This window comes from Salminus brasiliensis, chromosome 1, assembly GCF_030463535.1.
Source record: "Salminus brasiliensis chromosome 1, fSalBra1.hap2, whole genome shotgun sequence".
NCBI lineage: Eukaryota > Metazoa > Chordata > Actinopteri > Characiformes > Bryconidae > Salminus > Salminus brasiliensis.
In genome coordinates, this window is record NC_132878.1 from 11950151 (window position 1) to 11977432 (window position 27282).

Sequence of the window (27282 nt, forward strand, 5' to 3'; positions counted from 1 at the left end):
CGTCACCTCCAGCAGCAAGGATCACTTTAGAAATGGTCGGTATACTTGGTGTTCAACTTAGAGATCGATTTATAAACGTTGGTCGTCATCACCGGTCATCAAATGTGCAGTTAATGTGTACGGATGTTCGATCCCTCTGCGGCTGCAAACCCCGCCCCAATATCGTTTTTCCATTAGGCCAGTGCGGTACAAACACCTACCCTACTAGGTCTACACAAAGTCCACTTCAGTAGCATTCCACTATTTTGAATTTTTGCTCCTTGGGTAGATGTTTGTAGTAGAACTTACATACATATTGTTATGGTTGTTTTTTTCAGGAAAGACTGCAATAGTAGTATTAGCTGTATGGCTGTTTAGTCCAAGGGCTGTCACCTCTACCCCGCCCCCCTCCCCTCTCTCTTTCTTTGCTTTCTTTCCATCCACCATGTCTAGTTTAGTGTGCGTCTGTTCTGGCAGGTGCTTATCTTCCTTACGGCTCACTTGACGTGTTAGGACACTCCACCCAAAGTCAGCACATCGAAGCAGATGTCGCACACACGGACTGGCTTGTTCAGGTCAAATTTGATGATGGGGATCTCCTTGATTGAGCACTTATGGCAGAGCAAACGGCCACAGTGGCGGCTAATGGGAAGAGAAGGAGAAAGGATGAGGTGAATGGATTTGGGAGGGATGAAAGAAATGCACAAGGTATTCAAATACCATTTTAACATGCTGCAAACATGTGGTCACGTACCAGTGATGCTTTCTTGTGGTGACTCCAAACTTGGCAGTACATTCATAACAGTTTGAGCCATCACACCATGGAGGTTCTTTGGAGAGCATATCTACACCAAAGACGAGGAAAAACAGAATACATAACACAAAACTCGCTTTCAGATTCAGTGGCATGGAAATGTATGGCACCTGTTACTGTAAATAGCGAAGTGACTAAAACCTCAATGCTGAGACAACCTGCTTTTCTGGAGGCATGATGACATAATATTTTAAGTAAAATTACTTTTTTTCATTTAACAGTTTTAACTCTTCCATGAAGGCCATATTTGTGTAGGTTTCGCTGCACAGTAGAGCAGTGCACCACCACTGCAAAATGATCCTGAAGATCCTCTTTTTTAGCTGAAGTAGCCCAAACTGAAGTGCTCATTTTCTTGTTGTTTTACTCTAAATCCAACATTTAACATCATGCCTTTTGGAAAAAGTTTAATCTCAATAGTGATTTATCATTAAAAAACCTTTATATTTTAGAATCTCGGTCTGTTAAAAAACTGCTACTACATGTTAAAACCTGTAGTTCTCGTACCTAAAAGTCGGAAGAGGAGTTGTTTAGTGGCTACTTGATAGTTGAAGATGTTGATGCCCTGATTGTTGTTAACTCCCAGTCGAGCTCCAGCCCTCACAATGGCACGACACAGGTTAGCATTTCCTTTCATGTAGGCCAGAAGAAGAACTAGAGAGCAAAAGGAACAAAAGGGAAATTTCCGCTTAGTTGACATACATACTTTAAAATAAATATGATGATTAAGTATATTAAATATGAACAGTTTCATTTAATATTTAATCTTAAAACTCTGTTAATACAGTACTGTGCAGAGATTTAAGGCACCCAAGCTCATTATTTAAAACCATTTATCTCAGCAATTAGAGTGCCTGGTTCTAAAAACAAAACTGATGCAGGTAAACAATAACTCCAGTAAAAAGTAACAAGAATGTCTCATTTTGAAGAAAGTAGATCTTGTGAGCTAGCTTGAAGAACAAAGCTTGGTTCCAGATTTCTCCTGGACTCTTCCAGCCAGCACAACGTGGATTAGTTATATTCCATCACCAGCTCACCTGATTTAACATCATTTTAACCCAACCATGTGTTGGATGAAAACTACAAAGAATACTAGACTCCCATGAGGAGACATTTGGAGATGTTTTAATGAACACAGTGACATAAAACCACTACTTTTAGTATAAATGTTATTATTCTAATATTAGTGTTTTATCAAGCAAATAAACACATGCTGTCTCTTAAGGACACAAGGTGCTTTATAACTACTGTCTAAATCTTTTGCACAATACTGTACATGCTACTAAATATGTAAATACTGAATCAATATAATAAATGGATATGTATCAAATATTTGCATTAAAAGAAAGATTCATATATATTGCACAGAAATACTTATAAATACATAATCTTGAACTGTGTCACATTGTCTATGGAGATTCTCTGCCAAAAGCAGGGCAAGTCAACAGGAATATTAAATCACTCTAACCGGTGTTCCCTTCATTGTCTGGTTTGTCCAGAGGATACTCCGGCATGCATTCCAAGAACAGCTCAAAGATAGCCGCCGCATTCTCCTTCCCGTAATGCCCAAGGACATGCATTGGAGACTGGCCCCTAAATGTGGCAGGAGAGGTATTCAGAATTTAGAACTCAAAAACACTTATCTCCATGCAACGAAAGGAGTCCACAGACCTCAGAGGCAAAGATAAAAAACATGTATTAGCTACACAATGGAATACTATATTACAAAAAAAAACACTAGTGTAACTGCGGTGTGTGTGTCTGTGGGAGGAGTCATACCTGAGATTAAAGGCCTCTGCGTCAATGTTCGATTCAGTGAGAAGAGCCCTCACGTTATTCAGACGACCCTGCATCACAGCTAGGTGAAGAGCTGAAATGACAACAGACAAAAACATTAAGTTAATATGCAGAAATATGAGTGGTACTCACATACAGTAGCTGATGGGGATTGGCCCTTACTAAACAAGCAGATTTCTACTTGTGTAGAATTCAAGACCAATTTAATCAATGCCTTATTTGTCATGTTCTCATGATAGAATGCCCAAACAACTAGCTGCTAAAAATAGTGATTTTTGTCTACAGAACACAATAATATTGACACATTTGTTTAACTGTACCGTTGTTGCCGTTTTCATCGACGGCAGCGAAATCAACGCTGTTTTCAAGCAGCACAGAGCAAATAGTGGCCAGGTCTTGCTGTGCAGCCAGATGAAGAGCCGTCTGACGATGCTTTGTCAGCTCATTTACTTTAGCACCCGCTAAGAGCTAAGCACACAAACACAAAGACACACAAACATGAGATACATATTCAACAACAAAACCATGGTCATTAGAAGGTAAAATAACCAAGAGGTTAAAAAAGAAGTAAAAAAAAAAAACACAAAATGCAAAAGCAGAAAGGAATACTATGAACACACATAACAGGAAAGTTAAGTGATCAGTGCTGTTATTTGTTCTGCTCTCCAGTGTCACCCCAAGGAGGATGGGTTCCCCTTTGTGTTCTTGGTTCCTCCTAAGGTTTCTTCCACTTTATCTGAGGGAGTTTTTCTAGGTCACTGTTTCCCCTGGCTTGCTCAAAAGAGGCTTGGACCCAGATCTATGTAAAGCTGCTTTGTGACAACATGCATTGTGAAAAGCGCTATATAAATACATTTAAATTTGAATTATTATCACTAGTGATTTTAACAAAACAGGCTGTTTGTTACTACGCTCTGCAGACTGATAAAATAAATGAACTCAGTTCTGACGGGTTGCCCTTTATTTTGACTCAATCGAAAAGCAAAAAGTGCTGAAACACTCCTGTGAACTGCAGTATGAATGGGTGGGGCTCAACTATGATGGGCTGAATAGGGGGAGATCTGCAAAAAAGTTGGTTCTTGTGACCGAGACTTCAAAACAGGCTGTTTGAACTGGGAAAGTAAACATGATGTTTCAAACCTTTACATTGTGTACAAACTAGTCTATTGAACTAATTCAATTAAGCAAAGGAAATTCAGTTTTCCATTATACAGGACCTTCAACATTACCATGTTTCCTCCTTGCACACAGTTTACATGCATCAGGAAGGCAAGATCCTACAGATCCTACAGAATTCTAATAAGTCATTTGTGCACATCATAAGCCCCTCCCTGCCCACTATACTCCAACAGGCTACCTACAGATGCCTCACAGACAATATTTTTTTAGAGGATTCATGAGAGACCTTTAAAAGTTTTCAATTTTGATCCACTGTTTTAAATCCATTTTATTCTGTTAAATACTAAGTAGTTACACCCTTACTTTAACTGAACAGAACGTTGGTGTTTTTACCAGGTTACGGACGATGATCTCTGAGCCAGCCTGCACTGCGAGGTGAAGGGGAGTGAGCTTGGCAGCATCCTGAACCCTGGAGTTGACGTTGGCCTGCACGCTGATCAAGAAAAGGACGCTCTCAATGTCAGAGTTCTGCACCGCGACATGCAGGAAGTTCCGCCCTTTGTTGTCCACCTGGGGAGAGAGAAAAAGCCAAAGAGTCAGATGTACAGCAGAAAAAATGCAAATAGGTAATTTTCCCTATATGTAGCTCATATACAGTAGCTGAATCACAAGTCTGTGAGGCCTGTTAAGCATCTGAACCAAAAGACAGCCCCTCTGATGAAACATGCACTCCTCTCTGTATCTAGCTCACCTGCTCAGCTGCACCAGGCTCTCTCTTGAGGATGGCCTCTGCTGCTTTGTTGTTTTTGTGGGTCATGGCGCAGGCAAATGGGGTCATACCCTGCCTGTCTCTCAGGCTGAGCCGGATGTCAGGATGGGAGATGAGCAGCTGGATGATGACGCTGTGCTGGTTACTGATGGCCACGTGGATAGGGGCCCGTCCCTCAGAATCCTACAGTCCATAGCAGAATAAGTGGTCAGGGAAAGTATGGATCAAAGCAATATGGACATACGGTCTTCCAGGGATGACCGACATGGACATTACTTCTGCATTAACTGATAATTAACAAATAATGCTCACCTGATTAACTGACATATTTAAGAAGCTCATTCTGATCTGTTTGATTTGAGCATCACAATAAACATTACAACTGCAGTCGATAGGAAATTGATGTTTTTGAGAAGGCTTTCAGAGCACATTAATACAGAATGTATTATGTATTATAATACAGAATATATTATATACAATTGCAAATTAACCTGCTTGAGGGCCCCAGAGGGTTGTGGACCCTATGGGTCTAGTTAAAATCTATTAGACCCGTATAAAGCAATGTACTCCCTATTCTCCCTACTCCCTGGACTACTGTTACCACATATCAGACCACATACGACTCCAAACTCAAAACACCCTGCCAGCAGTCCAGTAACTGACTGTCTCTGAGCACCACTCACCGCTTATATTACTGAATTATGGTAAACCCAAAAACAGACCATAAAAAGCTTGAATTCCTTCCAAAAAGGTAGTCAGGATCTGACCAAACCATAACCAATTATTGATCACTGCCAAAATAGAAAACCTCAAATCTTTTCCTCAGGCCAGTCATTACAGCAGTCATTAAGTAGCTAAATTAAGTAAAGCCATTAAACTGCCCATGAATCATCCAATAAGTTTATCCCACATAAACCAAGCCAGCTTCAAGTCCCACAATTTCCACCATCACTTTAGGTAATCTTAGAAGTGCTAGTCTTTTAGAAGTACTAGCAGTGTTTTGTGTTGTGTTAAATAAATCTGTCTATTGATAAACATTGATATATTACACAACTACAATTACTGAACAAATAGCTAAGCTGACACACTCACTGAGCTAATCCAATCACAGAACAGGCAATATGGTGATGTAACAGATTACTGACGATGATCGACTCGAATGCTACAATGGTGTTGATAGCAACACTATAAACCTAATGTTATTTTGGTTAATAAAAATGGCAACACACAAAGAGAAAACAGGAGGGGGCCAAGAACCGGCCCCTGCTGAACACCATAATGAAAATCACAGTTTTGAGAAGTGGGGTCATTTATAGTGACAAAATATTTTCTACCCGTTATATAAGAAAAAAAGCATTTCAAGCATTTCCTGATAGTCCAATCCACTTCAGTGAATATACAGTTTTTTTTTCGCTGAGGACAATTCCTCGTTAGTATCTACTGCTAAAGTGGTCCAAGGTTTTAGCTAAAGTTTAGGTAAGGAGGCCTCACAATCACCAAAACTACTGATTTCGCTCTGCTATTTTTGGCACATGAATTTCATGACTGGAGTTATGTAATCAAAATCCTAATTAAACTAAACTATTTGTTATTGGGAACTACTTGCAGTGTGCTTGTGTGAACGCATGTTGTTGAATACTTTAAATGAGTAACCAGTTTTGTTTTCTTCCATTCACTTTTCTTTACATCTTTACATAATTTATTTGAATTAACCCATTTCCAAAAACTTTACCTATAATTACTGATTTTATAAAATCTCCAATCTTAAAATAAGGGAATGAGTGAACATTGCGTCAAAGCTTTTGAACCTGTGCATTGACGTTTGCGCCAAACTCCAGAAGGCACTGCACAACTTCCTCCAACCCCCAGCAGGAGGCCAAGTGCAAGGGGCTCTGGCCGTCCCGCGCCTCCTCTTCACCCTCACCATTAGGGCCAGGCTTCCGCGGGCTGTTCACGTCACAGCCACTGAGAGACAAACCAACAGAGCAACATGCTTAGAGGACAGGCAAGTATGGCTTAAAGAAAATCAACCTTCAGGTTTCTGATTTACATGTGTTATTTACATTCAAAGAAATATTCAAAGATATTACGTATGCCTTCAGTAAGGAACCACACCTAAATTCATATAGCCCTTTCAGTAAAGAACCACCCTCAAAAAAGATATATAGTCCCACTACCCTAAAGCTTTTCTGTTTTTTTTTTTGTTAGTCACAAAGGCTAAGCCTAGAAACATTAAACTTAACACTGCTTAGTATAAGGTTTCAATTTGACTCTAAACTTAGCGCCATATAAACAAAGCCTCCATGGTGCTACAGAGAAAAACAAACACAGTCCTGCTCTGCTGGCTGACTACACACTGGGTTTGTGTTTCATCACTGCCACAAATGAAATGTAATTCAGACCTATGCACAATCAGACTGCAATAGCTTTTAGGTATGGATGGAATAATTAGATGCGTCAGTAACAGAAGAGCAGCCATCAATTCAGAGGCAGCCGTGGCGTAAAGGTTAGAGAAGTGGGCATCAGACCCATCAGGGGTTAACCATTCTGACCCTCTGAACCGGCAGAAAGCAGGGACTTGGGGAAGTGAAGGAACATTGCTTTTTCTTCCCTCAGCATTCACGGCTGAGATGCTCTTGAGGGTGGCTATCTGAGATGTTCAATGTGCATGAGGTGCTGACCTGCGTATAAAGAAGCAGGCGGACACCTCGTTGTTCTCGTCGATGGCCCTGTGCAGTAATGTCTGCTGGCAGCCTCCTGGACCTGTGCTCCAACATGTTGCATCACAGCCATGTCTGACCTATTAGGAGCCAGATTACAAGGAAAACATATAAAACACAGAAATAATAGTAAAAACCTCTGATCTCAATACAATTTCATTAATCTGAAATTTCATTATGATTTAATTCAATTTGATTAATTAAATAGTTTCCACTGACGCAGGAAACAGGACTGTAAAATAATCAAAACAACATTGCTGTACCCTGTTAAAAATACATTACATGAATTAAAATGTATTATACCAGATCAAGGTCACCAGCTTCTTACCAGAGTTGAGGCGATGTCCTCCAGGCCATTCTCTAAAGCCAGCCACAGTGGAGGATTTCCCTTCTCGTCCACCACTGACATGTCCGCTCCTCGTGTGCATATGGCATCCACCACTAGAGGGAGCTGGTTACTGATGGCCAGTTGTAAGGCGGTCTGGCCCTCCTGTGTCCTGAGAGGGTGGAAAAAACTTTAATGGCTAATGGAGTGCAGTGCATTTTGTGACACACACACACACAGGTTAGTTAGGTCCACAAGAATTTGGACAGCAACATCATTTTTGTAATGTTGCTGATGAACGTCGTTCAGCTTTAGAAGCAGCCCAAAGTTACATAGTGCAGTAGCAGTGTTTCTGCCTGGAGTGGCAATGTAGCATCAACATGATTTTGAAGCCTTTATTTTTTTACAATAAATTCAAGCATTTTTACAAAAATACGAAATTAACCATTTAGAAAATACAGCCTTTTTCAAAATGACAATGCCAAACTGTATTATATTTGTCAGCAAAGTACAGTTTGGCGCCAAACTTAAAACTACTGAGGTACAACAAAAAAAATGATAAAACATCCATGATGAATTGTTGGTTCACAAGTTTAAAATCATAGACTTCTGAATTGGAGCCTATATTTGACTGCAGAATGGTCCCATTAGCAAGTCCCACTATTTAACCAATGATAACACCTGGGTCCTTAAACAGCAGCATACCTGACGTTAATGTCTGCCTGGTGCTCCAGCAGGAAGAGGGCACTCTTGCTGTCCTGTCTCTTGATGGCCATATGTAAGAGAGTCTGACCATCTGACATGGTGTCATTAATAGCTGCGCCTGACCCCAGGAGCTGGGCAGCAATGGTGTGCATTCCTAATAACATACATGACAGTGAGGACAGTAATTACACATCATATCAAGACTTTACATTCTAACAAGCCACAATCATTTAAAAAGATTTTGATATTTACTACTTAATTGACTCCCATAGAGACAATTGACAGTAGAGACAGTTACTCCAACAAAAACATTTGTTGTTCATTTTAATACCCTTGATTTCCCCCAATAATTTTGTCCATAGAGTGTTTGTAGAAGCTTAAAGCTGCCAGCAAGTGTTGTTTAAAGTTTGGTATAAAGTTGTTAACATCAACAATTAAAAGCCAGGAACAATGTGACCCCATCATTAACTGTTTACAGGGCAAACATTAAACTGTGCTGATGATGGTGGGTCTGGTTCTTTAGTACCTGTCCAAAGGGCAAGTCCAAGCACAGTCTGGTCCAAGGAGTCTTTAAGGCTGAAGTCTGGGATGATCTGGAGGTTGTTGGTAGCATGGAGAGCATTAGCTGTAGGAGACAAAGCAACAACAGAATTACTGGCAACATACTATGTGTAGCATAGTAATTAACACAAGTTTGTTTAATGAAATTATAATTTTAACTTGTAAACAAAGTCACACAACAGTTGCATAGTGTTTGGAAAAGAGCCGCGTAGGTTGTCTCGAAAGCCTGCTTTAGCTTCTTAAAAATCTGCATCTAAATCTTTTTATCTGGTGTTTCGGGCAAAACTCCAATTATCTCTGGTTTTATTCAAGTCTGCCTTATAAACAGCTTTTATTCCCCGTTCTTATTTCATTTTCTTATTTCTTATTTCTCTTTCCCTGCTTCCCATCATGCCTACCCTTCTGCTCCAGTATGACAGACACCACATCTGGGTGGTTGTGGACAATGGCCATGTGGAGAGGGCTCTGTAAGGACACTCCGTGGCTCCGGTCACCGTCAGGGAGGGCGCTCTGAGTCTGTAGGTTAGGGTTGGCCCCCTGCTGGAGAAGCTCTGCTGTCAGTCCAGCCAGACCACAGCGACAGGCGGTGTGGAGAGGAGTCTCACCCTATAGTTTGAAATATGTATGATGTGAAAGAAGGTTAATGAGTCAATGAGAAGCCAGAATACTGCAAAAATATCACTGGATATTTTGAGATTTGACACATTGTATTTTTAAATTGTGCATCAGTTCTGCCGCATTTTTTAAGCTGTATACAACTAATACAATTTTTTACGTAATGTAATAAAAATTTAATTCCTGATGCATTTAGTTATTTCTGCATTGATTAACAAAATGGGGTCTGACCGTTAGCTAAGTCACAAGAACACACAAACACAATCTTACTTAACTAATAACTAGTGCAGGCTAGAAAAAGTAAGTGAAGCTCTGTGTTAATTACTTCTCTAAAAGCTAATTGGCAAAAGGTGGTTCAATTAAGAAGATAAGATTGGAAGTGTGGGTCTTTTGCCCACTAAAGGAGAGCAGGACAAGGGCAAGGATTAAAAGACTCGTTAGTGAGAACCATGCCTCGAAACAAACAACTTTTAGAAGACCTCAGAATGTGTGTAGAATCCCAAGTTGTCATCATGTACTACTGAACTGGTACACTCAAGGGTTATTGGGCTCATCTGAAGATGCTGTATTTGTTCAACAGGTCTTACGCAACACAGAAAACTACCAGTTCATCTCACACTGACTAAAAGATCCCTGTGGTCATTTTTGAATAATAATAATAATAATAATAAAAAACCTCACCCATTTGTTGGTGTGATTGACCTTAGCGCCATGGGTGGCCAGGAAGATGGCAGCAGCCTCACTGCCAGCAAGAGCCGCTCTCTGCATTAGACAGTTTCCTAAAGAGAAAAGACCAACCACTGATTCTTATAATGTCACAAAAACTATGTCCAAATGTTTGTGGACACTCATTTTAAATGAATGCACTCAGCTACTTCAAACAGCACCACAAATGCGTAAATGCACACACACAGCTCTAGTCCCAACTAGCACCATGCCTAATGCCAAGCGTTGGCTAGAGGGGCAGAAAGCACGGTGCTCAGAAAAAGTCTTCCCTAGACAGTAGAGACATTTATTCCAACAAAAGCAGAATAGACTCATTTAGTGCCCTAGATTTAGGAAGAAACAATGAATGAGCAGGTGTCCCAAAACTTCTGTCATTGTAGTGTGCCATACAGTTGCCATTATATTATTTCTGCCTGGCACTAAGCTACTTTGCTGGGCTGCCTAGCAACCTTTTGCAGAGTATTAAACATCACATGACTAGGATTTCAGGCACAGGGATTCACAAGAGAAGCCTTGGCCATAAAACACCACAGCGCCAATGCAGCTTAAAGTGGGGAGACATTCAAAGCCCCAGATAGGAACTACTCCAACTACCAGGACACTGCAATAGCAGAAGTCAACAGCAGACATTAGGTAAATGTGGTATGATCTCTATTAGCAAGCTCAAAAATAATCTGAGGAAAATGCACTAAAGCTAAAAGATCCTTTTACCTGAGGCGTCTGGAGCATCAGGGTTGCTCCCCCTCTGTATGAGTCTGGCTGCAAAGCTGTTCTCGTCGAATGAGGTGCCATTTACTATGGGTGCTTCATCCTCAAAGGGGTTAACAGAGGGGTCTGAGGCTACAGTGATGTACTGCAGAGCTAACCACAGAGCTGTGCTCCCTTCATGGTCCTTGAGCTCCAGGTCCAGCCTAAACAGGCAAGGGTCAAGGTTATAACGGGCAACAGATATCGCTAAGGGTTTAAGAAACAGGACAACTGTGAAAAGGTAAGGAATCTCAGTGCTTACTGTTTGCACTGTAGGAGTTGATTGAACACTGGCTCATTTCCTGACAACACTGCTTCATGTAAAGGTGTCCTGAAAGGTCAAAAGGGTAAAGGCCAAGATCATTGAAGTTCCTTAATGTTCATGTACAGTTTTAATTTAGAACTGCTTCATCCATGTTCCACAAATGTATTCTTACATAGCTACTCTTGCAAGAGTGGACAAACTGCACCAAATAGTTCAAATCCAAACAAAGAAATTGTAGCACACAACTACATACATACACTGCAGCACGAAAACACTGAATCCAAACTACATTACCCACCGTCCTCTACTGTTCTGCATATTGGGGTTGGCGCCGGTTTTAAGCAAGGCCTCAGCAATGTGGGCCATGCCGCTCATCACCTCGGTGCTGTGTTTCTTTGGGCTGAAAGAGCACACAAGGTGCAGGGGAGTCTCCACCGCCCCCACGGTGGCAGCGTTGACCTGGGCTGAATGGCGGATCAAGAAGGTGGAGGCGAACTCATCCCCTGTAGACAATGGCACAGGCATGGATGAGAACTGACTGAAACAGGACATTTACTTATGTATGATTGTTACAGCAATATCAGAAACACATCAATATAAAAAGACTTCAACCATAAAAACCAGGGTATTTATTACATCCTGAAGCACTCAGCAAGTAAACTCAAACTAATAATCCACACAAATACAGCAGAATAGCAGCCCCTACCTCTCTGGATGGCTTTGTGAAGAAGGCTCCAGCCACTCTGATCCACCATGTCCACATCTGCTTTGTTGTTGACCAGTGTGGTGGCGATGCTCTCTAGCTTCCTCGATAAGGCCAGGTCCAGAGCCAGGTCTCCATTATTGTCCAACTCATTCAGCTTTCCTGGCAACTGAGTGAGCAAAGCAGAAGCAATTCTTGACCTGCACTTGAATCGCTTTTGATCACTGCCAATATTTTAGTTGGTCAGTAATATTAGCCAATACTGATGATCTACAGTTATATCTGTATTGGCTGTGATCAGGCAGTTTACACAACTTAGACAGGGATCAAAATATGTACAACTTTTTTTTTTGTGCAAAAACCAAGCAATCTACTAAGTACTGCACCTTGTGGGGCAGTGGTGGCTCAGCGGTTAGAGCGCCGGGATATCGATAACAGGGTTGTGGGTTCGATTCCCGGGCTCGGCAAGCTGCCACTGTTGGGTCCTTGAGCAACAGTTGGCTGTTGGCTGCCCACCGCTCTGGGTGTGTGTGTGTGTACTCACTGCCCCTAACACATGTGTGTGTGTGAGTGTGTTCACTACCAGATGGGTTAAATGCGGAGGACACATTTCGCTGTACAGTGTACAGTGACAAATACCTTTACCTTTACCTTAAGTAATATATCAAACATATCAAACATGTAGAAATCCATTCACTTTCAAATGCCATCTGCTTTAAATAGTATGCTTAGTTCCTTCCTCTTTGTGGTTTGTGTACCTGGGCATCCATCTCTATAAGGTAAAGAAAGACCACATCCTCTCTCTCCACTTTAATGGCTTTGTGAAGGGGAAACTCGGTCTTGGACTTGATCATCTTATATAGCAGCTGGGCGCTCATAGTGCTAAAATCCTCTTTCCTCAGGTCATCCTGTAACAGATCATAAAGAGTTAGGAGAGAAATTAGTATTGAATCTATAGGTCTGAAAATAACAACAGTGTACATTAGGTTGTTTCCATACAAAAATATGCCCGCACTGAACACTATACGTATACTGCACAGGCCTCCCTTTGCTCTCAACAGCCTCAATTCTTTGTGGTATGGATTCCACAAGATGTTGGAAATCCTCGTTTCAGTCACTGTTCTACATTTAGCTGTTGTGGCTGAATGCATGGTTTAACATGTATTGACTGATGAACTGAAAACCCAGTCTTCTGGCTAACTGTGTTACAATGGGAGTTTATTTTTCTTGCCCAGTCTGGGTAGTTTGATAAAGAGACAAGAACGTAGGGAGTTTCTATAATTTGCATAACGATGCATATTCATTAACAAAAACAATCACAGTAACCTCAAAGTGTCAAGGTTTAGGGATACTCCAATGCTATCTGTAGTAAGTTATTTGATTGAACGATTCATTGTGAGAGATCGTCGGCACCTCTTTCCCCTCCCTACCTGACATACGCAGCACCCACCACACTTGCACAGCTCTCTGCATGGCGAGGACCCTACCCACCTGCTACACAACTACTTCAGCCTGCTGCCATCAGGGAGAAGACTGCAGAGTCTGCAGGCTAGATCCAGCAGACTGAGGACCTCTATCTATTTATAAATCTGACTTTGACTTTGACTAGACGTGTTATAAATTATAATATGACCCATTCATGTGGTCCCAAACATCACCTTGAGGATGTGTGCTCATTCCACTGGGATTTATGGAGGGAAGGGAAGGGAAGCATCATAAATGTGGCCCTGAACACAAAGGACAATTCTACTTTGATGCCGGCATCCTGCTGCCAGACAAGACTGGGGGGCTGTCTCAAAGCGAACAGGGGAGTGCCATGCAAAAATATCTGAGGTTAGCTGGGTGAAAGATAACGCCAGTGGCTGCAGTAACAAAGTGGCCTGGTTAATAAAAAAACAATAACAGGCATGCATTTATAGAAAACTAATGATGAGTCATCTGGAGTGAAGGTGGCTGAAGGTGTTAATGACTCAGATCAGACTGACTCACCCAGTGGCTGGCGATGATCTCACCACAGTAGTTCATCAGTGTGGTGGCGTCCAGCTCCTCGGCCGTCTGGTAGAACCTGATACAGTTCCTCACGTTCACTGAGGACATCACTCCTTTCTCACACCTACAAATGCGAAGAAGAAAACAAGCTCTCGAAAACTGAGAAAAACTCATTTCTCGTCCTGCGTTACTAATTAGTTCCTGAGTCATTTTTGGTAGTTTCTGAATGAAATCAGTAGTTACTGAACGATAGGTCTCATAACTAGGACTCAGGATGCTAGGATGCTAAAGTACTTTATTATAGTATAGGATTATTCATGTTTTTATTTTTTTTCAATCAATATAACATCTGAGGTCTTAAAAGTCTGTAATCACTCTGGCCTGCGTGAGCTGAAAATCAATTAATTAAATTAATTCAGTGGCTGCCTCAGTGCAGTAGTTGATTTCCTCGCTTGTAAAACTAAAAGCAGGTGATCCATTGTGTACCTTTTAGTGATGTGTATTTTTTTATTAATATTGATATTTCCACAGGAGTTAAAGAAAATATATTTGTATGAATGTAACGTATCAACAACGTAATACTGCAATGCAAAAAAAAAAAAAAAAGTGTGGACATTGTGGAGCGTGGGTATTTTATTATGATATATGATGCACTAACCAACAACCCACTCCAGCATGTTTATGTCGAGTGCCACACTCCTCCAGTCTCCCAGCTGAAGCCCCTTTTGTAGATTATACAACAACATTATCGTCATCAGTCATATTCTGAGATACAGATTTATATTCTTTGAGAATGGTAATCGACAGGTAATACAAGCCACTGCAATTAATCTCATCCCACAAGCCCACAAGTGTCCACCATTAAAACTGTTTAAAGCAATATTAATGTAGCATTTCTACCTTAAAATATCAGCTTCAGAATCTTGTTGATGCTTCACTAACTGTAAAAGGGATAATGGTGTCTCGGTCACTGCACTGCTGGGTTTAGCCGCATGAGACCTCTCACAAGAACTGTCTAACAAGAGTCTGTTGTAAAAAGAGTTGTAATGCTACTCTACTGTCTCAGTCGTGCTTCTTCACCTTGAAGGGTGAGCCCAGGAGCAAAATTTTACATAATGCTGTTTTCATCTACTTTCCTCCTTTAATGATGTGATGCTTCAGTGATATTTTTGCACCAGGCTGGTAAGACTGAATCTGCAATAGGCAAGCAGCTTGGTGTGAAGAAATCTACTGTGGGAGCAATAATCAGAAAATGGGAGACCTACAAGACCACTGCTAATCTCCCTCCATCAGGGGCTCCACGCAAGATCTCAGCCTGTGGGGTCAAAATGATCACAAGAACGGTGAGCAAAAATCCCAGAACCACACGGGGGGACCTAGTGAATGACCTGCAGAAAGCTGGGACCAACGTTACAAAGGCTACCGTCAGTAACACACTACGCTGCCAGGGACTCAGATCTTGCAGTGCCAGACGTGTTCCCCTGCTTAAGCCAGTACATATCAGGTGCGTCTGAAGTTTGCTAGAGAGAATTTGGATGTTCCGGAAGAGTATTGGGAGAATGTCTTATGGTCAGATGAAACCAAAGTAGAACTGTTTGGTACAAACACAACTCCTTGTGTTTGGAGGAGAGTGAATGCTGAGTTGCATCCAAAGAACACCATACCAACTGTAAAGCATGGGGGTGGCAACATCATGCTTTGGGGCTGTTTCTCTGCAAAGGGACTAGGTCGACTGGTCCGTGTACATGAAAGAATGAATGGGGCCATGTATTGTGAGATTTTGAGAGCAAACCTCCTTCCATCAGCAAGGGCATTGAAGATGAAACGTGGCTGGGTCTTTCAGCATGACAATGATCCCAAGCACACTGCCAGGGCAACAAAGGAGTGGCTTCGTAAGAAGCATTTCAAGGTCCTGGAGTGGCCTAGCCAGTCTCCAGATCTCAACCCCATAGAAAACCTTTGGAGGGAGTTGAAAGTCCGTGTAGCCCACCGACAGCCTCAAAACATCACTGCTCTAGAGGAGATCTGCATGGAGGAATGGGCCAACATACCAGCAACGGTGTGTGCCAACCTTGTGAAGACTTACAGAAAACGTTTGACCTCTGTCATTGCCAACAAAGGATATATAACAAAGTATTGAGATGAACTTTTGTTATTGACCAAATACTTATTTTCCACCATTATTTACTAATAAATTCTTTAAAATTAAACAATGGGATTTTCTGACATTTTTTTCCCTTATTTTGTCTCTCATAGTTGAGGTCTACCTATGATGTCAATTACAGGCCTCTCTCATCTTTTTAAGTGGGAGAACTTGCACAATTGGTGACTGACTAAATACTTTTTTCCCCCACTGTATGTCTTACCTTCACATTCCCGAATGTGTCTGAATCAACATGTCTAGTATGCGTTCATTTAATGCATAACTTTAAGCATGCAGTGTAACATCTGCACAGTGACTGTCAATGGCTGAAGGACCTAGCTATAGATATGTCACAGCATCTCCAGCTGCTTTTCCATACAGCATTAATATACAAATGTCATGTTGGGATTTAGGGGTGTCAGGTACTAGTGCAATACCCTCTGACCTCCCGTGAAGCAATGCAATGAATATCCAGTAAATTCGGTATTCAAACACTGGCGATAATGTTGAGTGGTTAACCGAGTATTTGATACCTATTCTTAACACCCACAGCAACAGACAGAGCAACAACCTGCAGCCCATGAGTCATCCAGCCATTCATGCCAACACGCCCACCCAGAGTCCAGTGCGTGCCCACCTTTCTCGTAGGAGGTGGAGCTGAAAGCGGTTGGCCAGCTTCATCAGGTCGATGAGGAAAGTGTCGTCTTCGTTCATCTCCAGCTCATCCGTGTAAGCCCAGCGCAGCATCGCCATGGCAACCTCCGGCTTGGCCTCTAAATACCACACAGTCAGCAGTGGAAGAAGGAAGAGCATGGTAGGAACAGGAGAACAGATCATCAGATAAATTACAAGGAAATTAGCCCCAATTACAGTCCAAGAACTTCACAAATGTATAACCACTGAAGTCTCCATGAGCTTTATCTAAGACAACGACCACTTCCACAATGCAATGCGTCAAACTGCAGCTTCCAGGTACAGTTTTACCTGTTTCGAGTCTGTGGTTGATAGTCATATCTCCACCCCATACAAACACATTCTGCACCCTGCACTAACTAACTGGAACTGTTCCTATGCTCAGTCACACAACACCCACAAAGACTCCCCACCCACGCTACACTTGTATTCACACCTATCCAGTGTGTATAAGTTAACAGCAATGTAAACATTTCAGATTATATATCAACTTGTACATTTTTTGTTGGTAGCTTTTGTTTTTTTTGGTGGCAATAAATCAAGATTATGGCATGTACTTATTGAGATGAGATTGCTGACCGTCTAAATACAGTGTTTGTTAGTAACATCAACCTATCAACCTATCTGCTAAATGCCATTAATCTATCAGCTCCAGTTGTGACCTAAAGAGGCACACCACTATTTAAACATATGTATTGGCTGATGGACAAAAATATATTCCTCTGATTAAAGTAACAGGTTGGAAATGAGAAGAAACTCTCATGGAATAAACATTCCTTATCAGTATTGGTTAGCCCTGTTAATCCAATAGCTAGAGGTAGCCTCTGTTAATCATCTGACATTAAAAACCCTACAGATTCTTCCTTTTTTGAATTCTGTGTTTTCAGATTTTAGCCTCATTAACATTAGTATCATTATCCAAAAAGAAAGCTTAAGGACTCACACTTTTGGTCAAGGTTTTCCATTTCTGCTACCTTAGAAAACCATCAATACTATACATTCCAGATATCTGAATATCAAAATCAGTCAGATAACAGCCTAAACACAGCTCACCTACCACTGTAAGTCACACTCAATAAGTGCACCAACTAAATACAGAATGTTTACAAAAATTTGATATCAAAATTAATCAGTGATCATCTTCATATACGGTTTTCATTGTAAACTTCTTCTAAACTCTAGGTTTATTGTTATAGTTTATTAGATATTATTATTCAATAATAATAATAATAATAATGATAATAATAATAGTAAATAGTGAATAATGCAAATGTAGTAATTCTTAGTTTATGGTAGTGAAGAATAACTGGCGTTGCTGAGAAGGTAAAATGTGAAAAATTATAAATGTATAAATAAATCAGCCACATCAAGGTGACAGCTGTCAGTTATTTGTAATTGGCTCATACAATCCATATCTGCTCAATCCTAGCCCCTTTATCAAATCTAAAAGAAAAAGTGAGCGCAAGAGAAAAAAAAATTGAGCAGGCAATTTATTAATTTAACTGAAATAGGCTGTTCATCAGCTGATCAAAAGTTTAAGACCACAGCCTTTAAAAGCTTAAATCTGTCAAGTATTCATACGGTCAAGATGCCTGATGGCAAAAGCAAAAAAGTTCACTAAATGAAAGTGGTAGGATTGTTGAGTTGCATAAACAAGGCCTCTCACAGCATGCCATCACTGCTGAGGTTGGACGCAGTAAGGACAGTTATTTTGCATTTACTGAAAGATCCTAAGGATTATGGAACAAAAAAAGTCAAGTGGTAAGGCAATTACTGGTGCTGACTGCAGCTAAATGATTATCAGATGGCATCTGCGAGGAAAGGTCTTTAGAAATAAAAAATGTCTTCAAAGGCTGCGTCTCCTTCAACGCCACAAAATTGCTCGTTTGCAAGGGAGCACCAAACATGGGACATTGAAAAGTGGAAAGAAGTTTTGCTCTCTGACGATCTTGACGGTCCTGATGGCCTCCAATGTTACTGGCATGACAAGGAGATTCCACCAGAGATGTTTTCAATGCGGCACGTTAGTGGGGGTGCCGTCATGATTTGGGGTGCTTTTTCCTTCAATAATGGAGCTTCAGGTTGTGCAGGGGCGTCAAACAGCAGCTGGCTATGTGAGATATTGCAGTGGCCATTCCTTAATGACTGAGGGCCCTCGTCTGTCTGGTAATGACTGGGTTTTTCAACAGGGCTGCTGTTCACAACGCCCGCCTGACTTCTTCCAGGAGTTCCCCCTAATCTAAATGCAATTGAGAACATTTGGGGATGGATGGCAAAGGAAGTTAACAAAAATGGACATCCGTTTCAGACAGTTAATGCCCTTCATGACGCCATCTTTAACACTTGAAGAAACGTTCCCACTAGCCTCCTGGAAAAACTTGCATCAAGCATACCAAAACGATTGTTTGAAGTGATCAACAGGTATGGTGGAGCTACGCATAACTTTTTTTGATACTTTGATTTCTGTTTTGAGGGTTTTCAGGTTATTTTGATCTTAAACTTTCGATCAGCTGATGAACAGCATTTCAGTTAAATTGTTGTTTTTAATAAACTGCCTGCTCAAAATTTTTTGTCTCTTGCTCCCACTTCTTCTTTTAGCATTGTGACGCTCTACTTAAAACCTTCTTAAGATCCAATAGTGCTAAATGCAAATTCTTGCAATTGCAAAAATAAGGACGACCCTCTGTCCTGGAACACAGGAAAAAAAAAGCTCCAAAAGGCTCCATTTGTTCTCACCTGACAGATCCAGCTCTGAGACGGAGGCCAGGTTGGCCAGACTCCAGATGTCACTGCGGGCGGCCAGCACAAACTTATGAGCACTCAGCTTCTGCTGCCCGATTTTCACCTTCAAGTCACTGCAACACAGATTCACAGCTCATAGTTAAGGCAATTAGACTCACAAAAGGGTAAACAGTAAGGCTGCTATAGTTAGCAAATGAAGTCTAGAAAACTTTGTCAACAGTTTACAGAAAATGGTCATATAAACCTTTCAACATGGGCTGTTCTGATTTCTTTTCTAGAAAATCTTACACCTTACTCTAAATGTTACCCAGACAGAAAGCACATTTACAAACTTACTATTTAATTAATTAATTTATTTTTAAACGGCTGTTTTAAAACAACTTCACGCAGTAAATAGCATATATTGCAGTTACATGTCAGGTCCCATCAGTAGAACAGCAGACCACATGACATACTATAGGCATTATATATATTATATTATATAACTGGAGTAATGCTCATTACTTAATCAAGTAAACTAAAAAACAGAATGTGGGCCATTATGCCTTTATATTACATATTAATAGTAACAATACTAATCATTGTTCTTCCAGAATTTGTTTTTCAGCTCTTAATTTTGAGGCACTCCTCTTGTACTAGTGTGTGGTGTCTTTCAACTTGTTCAGACACTTCAGAAAAGCCTCTACTTCTTCTACTTCCACACACAAATAGTGAAGGTACCATGAGACTCACCTTACTCACCTATACGTTCTCCTATTGAAGAGTAATGTGATGTCTTTTATGTGTGTGTGTGTGTATATATATATATATATATATATATACACACACATACACATATATATAGTGGGAAAAAAGTATTTAGTCAGTCACCAATCGTGCAAGTTCTCCCACTTAAAAAAATGAGAGAGGCCTGTAATTGACATCATAGGTAGACCTCAACTATGAGAGACAAAATTAGAAAAAAATTCTGAAAATCACATTGTCTGATTTTTAAAGAATTTACTTGCAAATAATGGTGGAAAATAAGTATTTGTCACCTACAAACAAGCAAGATTTCTGGCTGTCACAGACCTGTAACGTCTTCTTTAAGAGGCTTCTATGTCCTCCACTCATTACCTGTATTAATGGCACCTGTTTGAACTCCTCAACAGTATAAAAGACACCTGCCCACAACCTCAAACAGTCACACTCCAAACTCCACTATGGTGAAGACCAAAGAGCTGTCGAAGGACACCAGAAACAAAATTGTAGACCTGCACCAGGCTGGGAAGACTGAATCTGCAATAGGCAAGCAGCTTGGTGTGAAGAAATCTACTGTGGGAGCAATAATCAGAAAATGGGAGACCTACAAGACCACTGCTAATCTCCCTCCATCAGGGGCTCCACGCAAGATCTCAGCCCGTGGGGTCAAAATGATCACAAGAACGGTGAACAAAAATCCCAGAACCACACGGGGGGACCTAGTGAATGACCTGCAGAAAGCTGGGACCAACGTTACAAAGGCTACCGTCAGTAACACACTACGCCGCCAGGGACTCAAATCTTACAGTGCCAGACGTGTTCCCCTGCTTAAGCCAGTACAGTCCAGGCGCGTCTGAAGTTTGCTAGAGAGCATTTGGATGTTCCGGAAGAGTATTGGGAGAATGTCTTATGGTCAGATGAAACCAAAGTAGAACTGTTTGGTACAAACACAACTCCTTGTGTTTGGAGGAGAGTGAATGCTGAGTTGCATCCAAAGAACACCATACCAACTGTGAAGCATGGGGGTGGCAACATCATGCTTTGGGGCTGTTTCTCTGCAAAGGGACTAGGACGACTGGTCCGTGTACATGAAAGAATGAATGGGGCCATGTATTGTGAGATTTTGAGTGCAAACCTCCTTCCATCAGCAAGGGCATTGAAAATGAAACGTGGCTGGGTCCTTCAGCATGACAATGATCCCAAGCACACTGCCAGGGCAACAAAGGAGGGGCTTCATAAGAAGCATTTCAAGGTCCTGGAGTGGCCTAGCCAGTCTCCAGATCTCAACCTCATAGAAAACCTTTGGAGGGAGTTGAAAGTCCATGTTGCCTGCTGACAGCCCCAAAACATCACTGCTCTAGAGGAGATCTGCATGGAGGAATGGGCCAACATACCAGCAACGGTGTGTGCCAACCTTGTGAAGACTTACAGAAAACGTTTGACCTCTGTTATTGCCAACAAAGGATATATAACAAAGTATTGAGATGAACTTTTGTTATTGACCAAATACTTATTTTCCACCATTATTTACTAATAAATTCTTTAAAATTAAACAATGGGATTTTCTGACATTTTTTCCCCTTATTTTGTCTCTCATAGTTGAGGTCTACCTATGATGTCAATTACAGGCCTCTCTCATCTTTTTAAGTGGGAGAACTTGCACAATTGGTGACTGACTAAATACTTTTTCCCCCACTGTGTGTGTGTGTATATAATATATATATATTTATTTATTATTTTTTTTACACACACACACACACACACACACACACACACACACACACACACAGTACTGTATACGCTATATATAATGGATAACATTATTTATGTTCATTCATAAACATACCTGTATTGGTCTTGCTGGTAGAGGTCAGCCACAATGGCCAGGAGGCGGCTGATAAAGGAATCGCTGGGCTGGGAGGAGGAGCTGTGGCCGGACGCCTGAGCGGCCAGCATGGAGCACCTCCTCTCCGTCTCCACCAGCTTCTGCTGCATCTTCACATACTCCTGCCGCAGCAGCGCCAGGTGCTTCTGCAGCTTCTGCACCTCCTCTGCAAAGTGGGATGAGAGGGGAAGAAAAAGATGAGCAGGTCGCACAGTCAACATTTGGGGCAGAGAACATGACGAAAGTGCGCAAAAGTCAAAAGGTAAAAGATGAAAAAGAAGGAGAAACCGAAGAACAAAGAGAAAAGGTACAAGTGAGAAATGGGTCAACATACACACAAGCACAAAAAAGAGGTGCCAGAAATAAAACAAAGAGAGAAACAAAAAGCAAAGAAAGATACCGTTTCCAAGAGCAGAGATGCTGGAAACTATCTCCTGGTTATGCATACTAACCCTTCAGAGGAGCCATGGAGCAATTCAACTTGATGATGTAATGTTGGGGGTGATTAGACCTCTTAAGCGATTAAGACACAACAAAACAAACAGTACACTCCTTAGGCTTTTCACAATGTAGGATTTCTCAGCAAGCTGGATAAGGTAAAGCAACAGTTTGGCAAAAATAAAAAATATTGATGTCCGAGGTTTACTTCTTTAGTCTCACACTGGAGCTAAAAGGCAAATGTAGCCTACCAAAATCACTTAAACATGCTTAAACAGACTTGCTTATTTAATTTCTGACACTATCATCTACTGTAACAGTACGAACAGGACTGGGCGATTTGGTAAAAATATCATATCACAATATTTAAAGACATTTTCATGATACATAATATTAATCACGATACACATGATCGCAGAAAAAAGGCATCAGCGAAAATTCTTCCAAAAATACTGTTTAAATACTCTCCCGTACTGAACACAGTTTTTTTTTTTTTTTTTAATCTTATGCTGCAATTTATCCAAATAAAAGTGACTATTAACACTGTTTGTAATGAAATGTGCAGTTACTCAGTGTCCTTTAAGCACTGACGAGACCCTCGATATGCTTAGAAAAGCATACTGTGCAAAATGTATCATGATACAATAAAAGTGTCATGTTGCCCAACCCTAAGTGCAAATCAGAATGTAAATGTTATGGCTGCTACTTCAGTTTATAGGTCATATGACGTTCATTTTTATAGATTCAGATAGTATTTAGGATACAGTGACAACTGTACAAATTATTTTTTTGGCCTATCATTATAACTGAGGACTATAACTGAAGACCTTCCCTCTCCTCCGATTGGACCAGTTTTGAGATGGTACCAATAATCAAAAACATGTGCTGGTGTTTGTACAATCATACTAATCGCTGCTAACGGTTAGTGCTCTCTCATCTTATCAGCCTTAAATATTAGCATTTAAATAATGGCATTTTCAAGAATGCTGGAGATCATGCAAATGAAACGAAAGACTCAAAGAAAGATCTGCTCTCCAGTAGACAACAGAAGGGTTGTCCAGCTGGTCCAGAAGAAGGTTAACAACGCACCAGCTAGGCAATATTTTGGTTTTCAAACCTACAATAGATGTAGACCATCTGTGCAGAATACGGTTATCATAAAAAGGACACACAGTGCCATAGATGTGAAGCTTCGAAGGGTACGATTACCAATAGCACGATCTTACTATATAGTAATAATAATAATAATAATAATAATATGATAATATAAGATAATATGAGTGAGTAAAGGAATTACATGGCAGGTCCGTGAGATACTTTGCATTTTAATATATTATTAGAAGCTAGTTCAGTAGAAAGTGTATGGTAATTGAATTAGCCTCAAGGGAAACACAAGCTATAGGGTACAACTCGCATAACTGCAGCCTCACATGTACTGCTCACATAACTGCAGTGTGCATCTCCATTTTTGCTGTTTATATTATGTCTTTGACATAATATAAATCTGGCAGTTGTTCTTGCCATTGTGTCCAGATTTTTTTTTGTCTGTAAAGCTGCCATTCTGGAAATACAAACATTTCTATAGATTATCATCCAAGTTTAGTCCTAACTTCTGACTTCTTAAACTATCCTTTCTGTTTCATGAAATACCCCCAGGAATCATGCTCGAACAACAGCAGCTTCCCCCTGAAGGAGTTTCTATCTTTTAGGGAATTGTCAGAACTTGTGGCTGATTTCCGAGCTACTGATTCTTGCAACATTTACGCTCAAAGAGAGACGACTTCCCTTCAAACGAGAAGATTTAGGATTGGGCTGTTTAGTGCAAATTCAGCAAGTTCTGCTTCCTTCCTCTTTTGTCAGTCCATCCCGTCCATGTGTGTGTGTGGCATTCCAGAGAACGCTGAGGAAACACTTTGCCTTTGCCCTGCCTTGGCCGGGGGATTGGGTGAGCTTACACTGATTGGTTCACAGAGCTACTCCTAACCACCTGACTTGGCCCTGGGAGCAGGATGAGCCCTACAAAACCAGCAACACAGACCTCAGCAATAGGCAAACGCAGAACCCAAAACATTCTCTCTAAGCCTAATTATCCCCCTCCCAATCTAGTCCCAGTAATCCATTAAAACTATGTGCGGAAACCAAAGACAGGCCTGCTGTACCTTACTGGAGCGAGGCTTTTAGCTTTCTTTTAAACAGCAAGCGGTGGAGTCAGCAGCTATGTTCCTTGGGAGGTCAATAGGCACCATAAAAGCATTTTAAAAGCCCAACAGCACGTGAAAGGCAGTAACACACTATAAAATGATTATGCAATCAACATACTTTTGGAAGTGCCCACAAATTCTGAATAACAACATGAAGAGCTTGAATTAATAAAACGTCTATTAGTGTATGAAGACGAGACGCATTAGCATACAAGGACAGGGATATGGGAATTCTGGCCTACGCTGATATCCAATATACTGCACATCCATATCTGCACTGAAACTGCAGACATGTTAGCTTACATTTTGCTTAGCTAGACTTTAAAAAATGGGTTCTTTACATTTATGGTATTTGGCTAAAGCTCCTATCAAAAGTATCTTACATCTGAATCATGTTACATGGTAGGAGTAAGCACTAAGCAGAGTTGGGAGTCTTGCACAAGGACTCTCAATGGTGTAGCGTGGTGTGGCCAGGGAATTGGACCCAATAAACTACACCAGCTACAAGTTTAAACAATTCTTCTCTACGATGGAAAGTATTACGTATATGGTTGTTTCAGTACTATACAAGACCATATCTGCTCCCACTGTAGCTAGACATCCGGCAGTTGTCCTTCACATTGTGTCCAAAGTTCAGGATGAACGGCCCATAACTTGGAATAAAATCTTCCATTGACGGTTAAGAAGGTTCTTTGCCTTCTCTGGTTAAGTTGACGCTTTGGAGGTTTTCACAAGGCTTGGACATCAATGTAAAATGATGCTATTTTTAAGTAATTTTGGAGAATTTCTATTGGTCCATCCATAATGACATTTGACCTAATGTAAAGAACTGCAAGATTAATGTGTCAAAAAGTAAAAAAAAATGACAAAACATATTTTAGCGTGACAGTGTTGATATGACTGCAATATCAAATCAAGTTTATTTGTATGGCGCTGTTTACAACTGGCGTTGTCACAAAGCAGCTTTACAGAATCAGTAAATCTTAAAAAAACAGAAAAAACAAAAAAACAACAATAAAGCAACAACATATGAAGACATGAAAACCTAAGACCCCCAGTGAGCAGCCAAAGGCGACAGTGGCGAGGAAAAACACCCTCAGAGCTGGAGGAAGAAACCTTGGGAGGAACCAAGACTCACAAGGGGGACCCATCCATCCATCCTCCTCTGATCAGAACTATTTATAAATTATTGTATAATAATTGTATATTATAAGTCACTGAACCACTGTATAAAGACCGCTCTACTGCTCAGGTGTGCAACATAAACATATCATAATAATATGATATATATATATATATATATATACACACACACACATAAAACAAATAGAGATTATATAATATATTTATAGTAGAGATGGTATAAGTAATGATGGTTAATTTAATAGCAGATAGGTCTCAATTATGCTGATCAATTTAAAACCAATTAGAGGTAAAATCCTGTTTTCTGTATTTAAAAGCAAAAAGAAGTGGTTGAGAGTCTCGGAGGACAGCTGAAGATCTGATAATGACAACTGTAACAGCTGCCCGGCTCAACAGATAACAGAAAGAGGGCGTTTTCCTGTTATGAGAGATATTATATATATATATATATATATATATATATATATAATTTGGCAGTAGATGTTCTTGTTCTTGACATTGAGAAAACTTGGCTCAATAAAAATGATCCAAAATGACTTGGATTGCCAAGGATTGTCTGTCTGTCTGTCTGTCTGTCTGCCTGTCTGCCTGTCTGTCTCCACAGATAAGAGGCACTCTTCTACTATAGGAGAAGCAATCTCGTCTAAACAGCGAAGTCAGGTTGCTGGTTTTTTACACTCATAAGGGACGAGTGAACACCAGACCTGCCGCCTCAGCTCGGTCATATGATCACACCGTGAGAAGCCAGCGCAGAGAAGAGCTGCGTCCCGGAGCCTTTCAGAAACCGCTCTCATTTCTCCCACATCTCCAAAAGCAGCTAAACGTTAGATAAACACCCTGAACACAGAAAAGCGCCGCCGTTCAGAGGAGGACCGTTAGACTGGCTGGCTGACTGACCGGACCCGAGGCCAGCTCAGCTGCACGCCAGCCCAGACTGCCCCCAGTCCTGAAACGAACCACACAGACACCAAAACAAGCAGTGGAAACGTTTCACTGTATGTTTATGCGGGTGTGTGGAGCACCCGGAGCCTTTTCACTCCAACCACCGCCCAGCCCACCTCACTCCCTCACTCCCTCACTCCCTCTCCGCTCGGCTCCGCTCGGCTGGAATCACCGAACCAGCCGCAACATCAACCCGGACACCGCGTTTCTCCTTTCACCCGGAGCACGGCAGGAATGTACACGAAGTACAGCTACACCCGGCCTCTGAACAGCCCATAAATGAGAGCCACAGCTAAAGCAGAAAGGGCGTCAGAACAGGCAAGAAATCATTTTCATACCTTCCGCCATGTTGGATCCGTGGCTGGTCGCTTTCTCTCGCGAGAAGACGCGGAGTGAGCGCGAGGATGGGAGTCTGGGAGGAGAGTCAGCTAATTAGCATATTCATGTTTTTTTTGTGGTGGAAATAAGATAATAACACATTTCAGACTATATACATCATTAATTACTGCCCATAAAAGTATAT

General features: G+C 41.1%; 1 protein-coding gene across 1 annotated transcript; it reads right to left on the minus strand.

The window, feature by feature from the left end:
• Window positions 1–390: 390 nt before the first annotated feature.
• On the minus strand, window positions 391–27133 carry ankfy1 (ankyrin repeat and FYVE domain containing 1). Its single transcript, XM_072668005.1, has 25 exons — window positions 27098–27133; window positions 21997–22201; window positions 19404–19522; window positions 16612–16747; window positions 13832–13955; window positions 12601–12750; window positions 11846–12011; window positions 11438–11642; window positions 11137–11205; window positions 10839–11038; window positions 10083–10180; window positions 9185–9392; window positions 8752–8850; window positions 8226–8379; window positions 7524–7692; window positions 7157–7275; window positions 6284–6440; window positions 4458–4658; window positions 4100–4276; window positions 2908–3055; window positions 2570–2660; window positions 2259–2383; window positions 1298–1444; window positions 734–824; window positions 391–621 (listed from the first exon to the last, which is right to left on the minus strand). Exons 1-25 carry the CDS (start codon window positions 27105–27107, stop codon window positions 489–491), a joined length of 3501 nt encoding a protein of 1166 aa, XP_072524106.1. The 5' UTR covers window positions 27108–27133; the 3' UTR covers window positions 391–488.
• Window positions 27134–27282: the final 149 nt, after the last annotated feature.